Source organism: Denticeps clupeoides, chromosome 3, assembly GCF_900700375.1.
Source record: "Denticeps clupeoides chromosome 3, fDenClu1.1, whole genome shotgun sequence".
Classification (NCBI taxonomy): Eukaryota; Metazoa; Chordata; class Actinopteri; order Clupeiformes; family Denticipitidae; genus Denticeps; species Denticeps clupeoides.
In genome coordinates, this window is record NC_041709.1 from 1002501 (window position 1) to 1013323 (window position 10823).

Below are 10823 nucleotides of genomic sequence, written 5' to 3' on the forward strand. Positions count from 1 at the left end.
ACCCCCCCAAATCCATATCCCACACTACCTCTGTGGGGCAGTGGTTGGCCAAGCGGCTTCGAGGTGCCACTGAGCAAAGCACCGTCCCCACACACTGCTCCCCGGACACCTGTCATGGTGCCCACTGCTCAGCAAGGGTGATGGTTAAAAGCAGAGGACACGTTTCATTGTGTCACCATGTGCTGTGCTGCAGTGTTTCACAATGACAATCGCTTCACTTTCACTTTTCTTTCTTGCATATATGTCAAATAATAATGCAATTCTAGTCATAATTAGCTCTATGCTTTATTATCAGTGCTCTGACCCGTTTCATACAAACCACTTTAAGCACACAGGCTTTTTAATCAAAATGCACTTCTTTTGCGGATGGAGATGGACAGAATGTGAATCTGACACGATCGTTTGGTCTGTTTAAAGTAACCACAGCTCACTGTTATTAAAAGAAAATGAAATCCGGACCCAAACACGGGTCAACATGCTCTAACATGCTCTAGTGACACAGATTCCTCCTGCACATGCACGCACCCGGACCCAAATGTACCCCACGAGTCCGTGCAGCCATCGCAGCTGGGCAAACAGGCACGAATAGACCCCCCCCCCCCCCCCCCCCCCCTGCCCCCGTGGCCACGCCCCCTGCCCCCGTGGCCACGGGTTCCACCTTCGCTGCACGGCCGGTGAGGGACAGTCCCGCCCTGCCCGTCCGAGGCCGGTGGCAAGAAACAATGGCTGATCGGCAACCTGGAGCAGCAAGGCAGATCCCTCTCTTTCTCTCCCTCCTCCCGTCACCCCACTAACATACACACACACACACACACACACACACACACAGTTGGCTTGAGTGAGAAAAATTCACCTACGATCAGGAAGCACATTTTTCATCCATGGCGAGACCCACTTGAGTGTGTGTGACACACTCGTGTTTGCACATTTGTGAATTCAGCCTTGATCATGAACAAGCTTCGTATTGTGTGTGTGTGTGTGTGTGTGTGTGCGCGTGCAGTTCGCACTCTGCCACTTACCCATTTGTCCAGGCCAAGCTCTAAATCGGTCCTTACACTCTCCAGCCTTCACCGTCTTTCTCCCTCCATTCACAAAATCAGTGGTGACATCAACAATTTGTCAAGGTTACTATGGCGATGTGCCCTGGCCAATCAGCACACAGGCTGCGGTCATGTGAGGGAGGGTGGGGGGAGAGTTGTGAGAAAGGATGGTGGCTGAACACAAACCGAGAGAACAGGAAAGCGAACGAAGGCCCCGGCCACTGCAGAATCTTCTTCAGAAAACGAGTCTTCTTCGCCGCCGCCGAACGCGGTTCTGTTCCCAGTGCAGTAAATACGCCAGCGGAGCGTCTCTTACAGCGGAAGCTGAGACAGAGAATCATTTGTGAATCTCACCTTTTCATTCCTTGAATCCAGTTGTCTGCCCATCAGGGGTTTTAATCCATCGGAATGGTCGGATTTATACACCTTTTATTTATCTGAAGTAATCTGTCCCGCCCAATGCTGTAAGGGGACTACACCAAACGTTACAGCAATGCTTAAAACAGAATACTTCAATTCTTTATTCATTCATTGTGTGTCACTTTCACTACATTTACCAGACACCCTTATCCAGAGCGACTTACAATCAGTATTTACAGGGACAGTCCCCCACCGGAGACACTCAGGGTTAAGTGTCCCGCTCAGGTTTGAACCTGGGTCTTCTGGTTCGTAGTCGAGTGTGTTACCTGCTAGGCTACTACCACCGCTAGTGAAATAACGTCCTTTCCCTTCATGTACATTAAACAAGCAAGATCATTCTAGAGAACGGAGGCAAAAACTGACTTCAACAATGCTGGGAATGTCCATTTTAAAAGAGAAACGTCATTTACATTTAAGGCATTTGGCGGACACCCTTATCCAGAGCGACTTACAACGTACCCATTAAACTATGTAACAGGCCAAGTGACTGTTTTTTTTTATTAGTAGTGCAAAAAGCCTGATTTAGCTTCGTGTTTTATAACATGAATATGGGCTGATATGTGACAAATTATTATGAACATTGAACATATCCAGGGGGGAAATGCAGCGAATCGGTTGAATCTGATGTGTGCCTGACCGACATTCAAACTTAAATCAACACACACCATCTATTATACCTGGGATATGGACCAGTCTACACAACTGTCTACACAATTCATTTGGCAAGTATTACGCCGGATGGCCTTCCTATTTCCCCTGCTTTTTGTTGTGGAAGAGTTGGTGTTTGGTAGCTGCGAGGCCAATAGCTGTTGTGTTGAGGGGTGAATTTCTCACCCCGGCCACAAAGATGCAGGAATTCCACATTCACATCCTCATTTTCACTGTCATCAGTAATCAAAATGTATTTTATTCAATTATTAAAGAGAAATTAATGTTCTGCCACCTCCAACCTTGACAAAATGTAAGTGACCATTGTTTTGAAAGGCTATGAAGACAAACCTGATTCAATGTATTTTCAAGAAAATTAGAGAGCTCACAAGTGCAAATATATTTGTAAAATGACATAGTTTTAACTATGGGGGCAGTGGTGGCCCAGCGGCCAAGGAAGCGGACCCGTAATCAGAAGGTTTCCGGTTTTAATCCCGATCCGCCAAGATGCCACTGAGTAAAGCACCGTCCCCACACACTGCTCCCCGGGCGCCTGTCATCTTTACTTTACTTTATTTTGTCATGGCTGCCCACTGCTCACCAAGGGTGATGGTTAAATGCAGAGGACAAATTTCACTGTGTGTGCAGTGAATCACTTTAACTTAATGTTTGACAGAATAAATTCTTATTTGAAACATTCTTTCTGGTCCTGAGCAAGTTTAGAAGGGAAAAAAAAAGACTGACAAAAATTGCAAAAAAATTAATACTTAAAAGTGAAATTTAACCAAATACGTATTGATTAATGATTGTTTAATCCTTTTTAATTTAATACTTTTTTCTGAAGCGTGAGGCTTAAGGTCAGAATTAAGGTGGAATTTATTATTAAAGTTTATTAGTAATGTGCATGGAGTGGAAAGAGCCTGACAAAGACAGAAGGTGAACAGTGAAACATGAATATTTAATCCTTCCACACGCTCTGACAGGCGGAATGTTACAACACAGAACACGGTCGAAATATCGCTGCACGATTCCACTGTCACTTAACATTAGACAAATCATGGATGAGCACGCAATAAGTGACGAGTACAACAAGTCACACATCCAAGTGCAGTTCTGCCGGAGTTTATGAAATGACCAAAAAAAAAAAAAGAAAGTTAGATGGGCTAAAGTGTCAGGTATGATAGTGCTGTTATGGTAACAAATTGAACTGGGATGCAATGGTTCTGGCCCAATACGATGTTTGAAATAACCGTTGGGGCAATTTATGGTTTTGGCCTGTTTGCTTATTTAGATTTTTTTTTTTACCCCATTGCACTACAGTACCATCTAGCATAATATTGTCTGAATTTCGCCGGAAACCACAGATGGGTCGTCTTCTAACGGCGCTAAGGCAACATCAGCTGACATCAATGAATGGCGGGTGGTCGTCAGCAATGCTGAAATTGATCCATGGTTGATATATTAACTGCAACTACCCCTTCCTGCGACCCTGGTGATAATTTCTGACATGAATCATGACAATATCCTGGGCTTTAACAGTTAACACAATTAAAGCAGCATCCAGCTCGCAGTTATTAATAGTGGAGATGCAAAGTGAATTATTAAACCACAAAATCCCGTAACGGCAACAAGAAAATTTTTAAACCGAATTACGCAGTGCAAAAACGTGAGGACTCAGAACAACACACGAAAATAGTGGGGCATGTGCCAAAAGTGTGAACATACAGGCCTTTCATGAAATTATACAATCATAAAATATTAAGAGAGTGAAAAGCCACATTCGTTAACATAAAGTGCTGAGGAGTTGCTCAATTTAAATATACCCCAGAGCATGTATGTCTTATAAAACTGCTAACGCAATGCGAGTTACACCGAAACAGAAATACAGTGGCCCCTGAGCTCTCTTGGGGCCGATGATGATCTGTATTAGGTAGAAACAACAGTTACTGGGACAATTTGCTAATTTCCAGTTTCATTTAGCTTCTGCAAAGATATTGGACATATCGGTCTCCAAATTGAACAAAATGTTGTTCTACTGGTAGTGGGAAGACACCCTTTTGGTCGTATCTTTGGAGAATCACATTTGTCCAAGCCTCCGTAACAGTTCCTTCCATCATTCAGGAACCAGTCTCAGGGAAAACCTGCCCGTCCAACTCTTCCCTTCCCGCTCGGGCTAACAGAGGCTCCGTGTCTCTGCTGTCCACCGGTACGTAGTGTCTGCTGCGGGACGTCTCTGTCTGGCTACTGATGCTGAAGGCGGCGGCCATGCAGGAAAAGATGAGGCCAAGGACCTGGATGTACAGGCTCTCTCCTGCGTACGGGTGCAGTCCTGAACGCGTCAAATTCCCCAGTCTTCCCTGTTGAAGGTTCCGGGAAATGACGTACACACAGGCACCGCAGACCCCCAGCACAGCCACACAGAGCACAGCTGCGAGGGCAGGACAGAAGACACGGGAAATACTTTACAACGGGACTGTTTCTTTTACATTTACGGAGCAATTTACAACAAGTAGTGACAGGGACAGTCCCCCTGGAGACACTCGGGGTAAAGTGTCTTGCTCAGGGACACAATGGTAGTAAGTGGGGTTTGAACCTGGGTCATCTGGTTAATAGGCGAGTGTGTTACACACTAGGCCTCTACCACCATGCATAGACATCCAATTTCCATTTTTCTTATGTGCAATATGTGTATATATATCCACTCTGTACATATGTACACTCAATTATATATGCAAATAAAATTATGTTTTAAATATGTTTTATGTATATACTGACATTTATAAAACTCACATCCACTATTTTTTCTATTTATTTGTATATTGAACCTTTTATATATCTTGTACTGTCCACTTTCAATGTACATTTTCCACTTGTGGGACTAATAAAGGGTCATCTTATCACTTATTTTAACTCAGGCTCAAGTGTCTTGCTCAGGGACATGATGGTAGTAGGTGGGATTTGAACCTGGGTCTTCTGGTTCGTGGGCGAGTGTATCATATGTATTACACATCACACGAGTGCGTATTAAAGGTTTAACAAATCACCTGTGAAGACGTGAAGGGCCTCGATGAGACGCGCGTGTGTCAGACCGACACCCAAAAAGTCCAGCAGGAAGGAGGTGCTGGAGAACAGGACCGAACCGTAGCACAGAGCAGCCAAGGCGTACAGAAGCCACATGCCCGTGCCATTCAATCCGCCCAGGGGAGCTGCGGAACAACGGAAAAATGCCGCGAGAGCTGCCGCCCAACAATGAAGACCACATTCAACTGGTCTTATGCTCAGTTTACCTGTGTCAGTCAGATTCTGGGCGGCGTGGAGCGTAAAAGCCACCCCATAAATAAGCTGCTTGCCGTCCAGGCCCGACGTGTTTTGTACGTGGATCCAGTTGGGGTCGGCGATGGAGGTGCAGAGGGCGACCAGCGTGAAGCACTGGCACGCAGCAGCAGGCGTCAGGCCGAGGGTCATCTTACCTGCTGGAGGAGCCGAGACGTGTCACGTTTAAACTATATATATATATATATACACACACACACACACACAGTACAGGCCAAACGTCTGAACACATGTGGAGTTCTGTACTTAACAAAAAGTGGAGACCTGGCCTCCACAGTGACCGGACCTGAACCCAATCCAGATGGTTTGGGGTGAGCTGGACCAACAAGTGCTAAACACCTCTGGGAACTCCTTCAAGACTGTTGGAGAAGCATTTCAGGTGACGACCTCTTGAAGCTCATCGAGAGAATGCCAAGAGTGTACAAAGCAGTAATCAGAGCAAAGAAACTAGAATATAAAACATATTTTCACTTATTTCACCTTTTTTTGTTAAGTACAGAACTCCACATGTGTTCATTCATCGTTCTGAAGCCTTCAGTGAGAATCTACCAACGTAAATGGTCATGAAAAGAAAGAAAACACGTTGAATGAGAAGGTGTCCACACTTTTGGCCCGTACTGTATATAAGATGTATACAGTATGTACAGATATATAAGATATCCAGAAGAAACCTGGTTGCTTTTTTTGACTGTGGAACTGGGCGATGAACGTAAGCAGGCTACTCTGCTAATAATGGACGAGCCTGTTTCTTTCCGACGGGAAAAACACTCACCCGAAAACGAGCGCGGCGTTTCACAAAACGGTCAGATCAGACACGCAGGTCCATGTCTCCCACTTGCAAACCCGTCTCACCGCCATCAACCGCGCAGGAAGCAGATTTTCGGCTTCACGGCTTGAAAACTTCCTCACGCAGTAGCATCAACAATCTGACAGTTTGCCGTCACTTCCGGCCGAAAATAAACTTCCGTCAAAATAAAAGTCCTCCTGCTGGCGTTTTATTTTATTACGGCGCAGCTACCGCTCAACATTTTTATTCTTTCAGCAGCGCACGTTATTATTTTAATGCGAACATGCGGCAAAATGCCCAGTGCACTGATTGTTTCCTTCTTTTGTGAATCTGCTTGGCAGGCTTTTAATATGTCATATAATAATACTTAAACTCACAGAAGCGGAAATTGCCAGTGCAAGAACAACCTCATGCTTCCAGTTAAAAAGTAAACTGGGAGCGTGATGTCCACTCAATATCCGAGATCCTTATAAAGCGTCAACACATACCGCGGATCAAAAAGGACACAAAGACCTTAAATGTGTGCACGAGTCTTTATTGTGTCATTTCAACATTACGACACGAGAAAGGATGGAAAGAAAATATAACATGATGATAAAACAATTATGCATTATAATAATACATAAAATATAACTTAATGATATGGACATATTTTCCTGTTTTTCAATAATTACTTTGAAATAAAGTTTCTTAAAAGACCACAGACAATAATGTTCCATTATGACTGTCACACAAAATATAATTTGCATAATCAGGCAGAAATATGACTAGCAGGCGTCAGGTTGATGAGGGTGTTGCTGGCATGCACCAGCTCTGTGATGGACACTCGTCCTCTCTGTTTGATAAATTGAGCCACGGCATTGAGCTCCTCTGGAGTAATGGAGATGAACTTTCCCCGGTCATCGATCACTCCTGGGGGAACAAAAAAGAAAAGCAAAACGGGATCAACCAGTTATGTTCTCTCTTGTTGCAGGTATGTTCTAGGAGACAGCAAGGCACATGATAAATAAAATTCAAACCATGGTTAGATTCTCATGTAGCACAGCCATACCTGTTAGTGACCCATCTGCAATTAAGTCCTGCAGTCTGGCAATAGCGTCCTGTAGAGGTTCAGGTAGATTTCATTATAGAAAAAAAAGTCAGATTTGTAATCTATTACACACACACACACACACACACACACACATATATATATATATATGTCATGTAGGCCATATAACACAGATCTACAGGATGGGCCATATACATGGATACACCTTAATAAAATGGGAATGGTTGGTGACATTGAAGACATTTTATAAGTGGTCAGAAACTTGTAAATAACTCATGAAAGAATAAAGTTACGTTAAAATGTTTTTCTTGTGAAATTACCAATAAATTTGATGTGTCACGTGACCCTCTTCCTATTGAAAAAAAAAAAAAGAAAGTTGGATCCAAGATGGCTGACTTCAAAATGGTCACCACCCATCTTGAAAAGTTTGCCCCCTCACATATACTAATGTGGCACAAACAGGACGTTAATATCACCAACCATTCCCATTTTATTAAGGTGTATCCATATAAATGGCACACCCTGTACACTAAAATCTACATGAACAGACACTGCCAAAGTGGCCTCTAATTCCCCATGTGGAGGTAAATTAAATGATTTAGTGCCTGGATAAAGCTTCTTCATCCCACCAGCACCCCACGTACCTGCGTACGCATGCCAAAATGTGAGGCCAAATCCTCCAAATGCACCACCTTTGAATCCTTAGAAAGAAATTCAGATATTTGTTACCACATCAAGCAAAAAAATATATGTACACCACATGACATCATCATGCCAGTAAGACGTTACCTTGATATACTCTATGAACTCCTGGAGAAGACTTCGGGACTTTGAAAAAAAAAACCACAGAGAATGAGTCTTCAGTTCAACACTTTCACAGAGAAAACAATCATTACGCTCAGTTCTGCATACCTCTTGTTCTGTAAGCTCTTCAGCCACGCCCTGCTCCTCAACGATGAAGGACTCTTTCAGCCGCTGGTATTCCTCCTCCTCCCTCCTGTCCTGCTCCTCCTTGGCACGACGCTGCTCTTCTTCCTGAATTTGCCCACACAGACCAGTCGAACCCGCATACCGCAACACAGCCTACTACCGTCACAATTATATCCAGCCCATATTTACCTCTTTCTGTTCCAGCAGTCGCTCTTTCTCCTCCTCCTTCCGTCGCTCTTGCTCTCTCAGCTCCTGCTGCCTCTTCCTCTCCTCTCGCTCCCCAAGCTCAGCCTGCAACCAGAAGACACAGGGACGGCGCCGCTGTGCTTAACGGCAGCGGCTGAACGTCCGAGCCTTGTAAACGGACGTGTTCCCACCTCCCTCTGCGCCTTCCGGGCCTGTTTCTCCTCCAGTTTCCTTTGCTTCTTGGCTCCCACTTTGCCTGCGGCCTGTTGAACTTCTGCTTCCTCTGTCTCCTCCTCTGCCTCCACAGGGCTGTCCTCTGCACAGAGTCAAGCAGGGGACAAAACTACTGACAACCTCGGCATTTATACGGTGGTGTGATCTGGGGTGGTAGTAGCCTAGCCTAGCATCCTACCACATGCTAGCCTAGCCTAGCATCCTACCACAACCTAATTGTTGTTTCAATACACAATGTGCTGTGTATACTGTTGTACTGACAATAAAGCTCTCTTGAATGTTGAAATATTGGGATGAAGCGCCAACTCGGTCACCGAACAACAGGTGTTGGTGTCGATAAATCAGCAGATAAATCCTGGTTCCTGGCAACTGCTGAACGAGGAACGAGCATGAAATGGACCAGTAACACATAATGGACATGTAATGTACACCATGACACTGGACTACACTCTGGATTTCTCCAACCCTACAACTGTAGGACTTTTTTTTTTCTTTCTTATTGGACAAATCATCACCAACCCTGCACTGACACCACCTGCAGGCTCCCTCTCCCCTTGAAGGGGTCCCTCTCTCTATCACTCCTTCCCAACGTTTCCTCCTTCCTTTTTTGTGTGGAGTGTTTCCTTGTGTGCAGAAGGGTCAAGTGTGTTGGGGTGTCAACTGTAGGGCCGTCAAAGCCCGTTGAGACATACTGTATGTGATTATGGGCTAAATAAGAAATAAATGTTGTTGTCGGTTCCAGGGGACACGGTACCGTTGTCCGACGCGTCTCTGTGGACGCGCCTCTGGGCCAGAACTCGGGCGTTCAGGTTCCTGCGGCGTCGGGGCGCCCCGGTCCCGCGGTCCTCGGCCGCCTGAGGTCGCGGCGGCAGGGCGGCGCGGGCGGCCACGTCCCGCCTGTGCTCGTTGTCATCTGGAGGGCAAAACGACACCTGCTTTCACGCCACCCGTCCGGTCGCCCCATCGGGAGGAGCACGACGGAGGTAAATGTGCCGCGCACTCACCCTGCTCGGCCCGTCCGCGAACTTTCACCGCAAAGACGATCAGAACGAGCAGAATCGCCGCCGCCGCCGCGTACAACACGACATCCATGGGCCAGACACACGCACGGGCTCCTGCTTCTCCTCCCGCCGCCTGAGCGCAGGCGCGACTCTCGTGTCGGCCGAGACGCTGCGCCACCTGGCGCGTCGGAGTGGAAGTGCATCCGCAAACCGACCTGCCCCAGCTCGCAGTTTGTTTCCTCGCCGCCGGTGTTTTAGTGGTCATTCGACTACTTAAATTCATTCTAATAAAAGAGAGACGTTGCGGCCATGTCACCTACACCGAGTTGATGGGAGTCCTGTTACAAAATAGGACATCAGGGCTTTAATATTTTGCACATTTCTGATCATTTCGTCTGCACGTGTTGTCTTGAAATATCCAACATATCCAAGCATCCTACATGATGTTGTCCAGTTATGTCCTGTTTATTGTACAGAAAGGTTTTACATTTCTCTCATTGAGATTTAGTGTAGTTTAGAGTGTGTGTATATATATATATATGTGTTACTTTGAACCGGCCACGACGTGCACCGCCGCTGACGCCGTCGGTTAAAGACCTCACTCCGCGTTCTGTATTTCAGTGAAGGAAAGTGACCTGGGATCATCTTCTGCACAACAGAAGAACATGCACGGAATAAAATGGATGCCTCCTTCTCTCACTCGTTCGCTGGAGAGAAAGGAGAATCCGGTCATTTTTTCCCTCGTGTGCACACAAAAAAATGCCTACACACTACTCGCTGTGCAACAACTATAGTACAGATAAAACACGATTTCCACAGCAAACGTATTCTCGAACACTTTATACGTTAATTATAGACAAAAACGATCACTTAAACACAACACAAAAAAAGTGAGGATGAAGCGCGCTCGGGCGCCCGTATTGCGTCATCAACAGAAAATAAAAGTCACGACAGTTCATTTTATTTATAATAACCACAATATGTACCAAATAAAAAGAAAGGGGGGGGGGGTTAGCGTGAAATACCGCAAAGGACAACCAAAAAAAAGGAACAATTTCTTTCACCCGTTACATATATTTTCTTTATTTGTTGATTGCACTGTGAGGGGGCTGTGTGAAACATTATACTGTGTATACTGTTGTACTGACAATAAACCAGTCTTGACTCTTGAATCTAATAATTGATAGCACTTT

At 45.4% G+C, this 10823-nt stretch overlaps 3 protein-coding genes across 4 annotated transcripts in view; all 3 read right to left on the reverse strand.

The window, feature by feature from the left end:
• lzts3a (leucine zipper, putative tumor suppressor family member 3a) overlaps positions 1-1101 on the reverse strand; it is a 16006-nt gene extending 14905 nt beyond the window's left edge. Inside the window, exon 1 of the mRNA XM_028973146.1 lies at positions 1020-1101. The gene's annotated coding sequence lies outside the window, so the exon portion shown is untranslated. The remainder of the gene's footprint in view (positions 1-1019) is intronic.
• A 1879-nt stretch (positions 1102-2980) lies between these two features.
• On the reverse strand, positions 2981-6380 carry LOC114786741 (transmembrane protein 127). Of its 2 annotated transcripts, none has more exons than XM_028974142.1 (4): positions 6214-6380; positions 5396-5578; positions 5153-5314; positions 2981-4536 (listed from the first exon to the last, which is right to left on the reverse strand). In XM_028974142.1, exons 2-4 carry the CDS (start codon positions 5571-5573, stop codon positions 4226-4228), a joined length of 651 nt encoding a protein of 216 aa, XP_028829975.1. In that variant the 5' UTR covers positions 5574-5578; positions 6214-6380; the 3' UTR covers positions 2981-4225. The 2 variants fall into 2 exon arrangements, with proteins under 2 accessions (XP_028829975.1, XP_028829974.1); XM_028974141.1 differs by having other exon boundaries at positions 5396-5581.
• Positions 6381-6742: 362 nt separating this feature from the next.
• On the reverse strand, positions 6743-9792 carry ddrgk1 (DDRGK domain containing 1). Its single transcript, XM_028972877.1, has 9 exons — positions 9634-9792; positions 9384-9542; positions 8587-8711; positions 8399-8500; positions 8192-8314; positions 8069-8107; positions 7924-7980; positions 7280-7328; positions 6743-7140 (listed from the first exon to the last, which is right to left on the reverse strand). Exons 1-9 carry the CDS (start codon positions 9719-9721, stop codon positions 6980-6982), a joined length of 903 nt encoding a protein of 300 aa, XP_028828710.1. The 5' UTR covers positions 9722-9792; the 3' UTR covers positions 6743-6979.
• Between the last annotated feature and the right edge of the window lie 1031 nt (positions 9793-10823).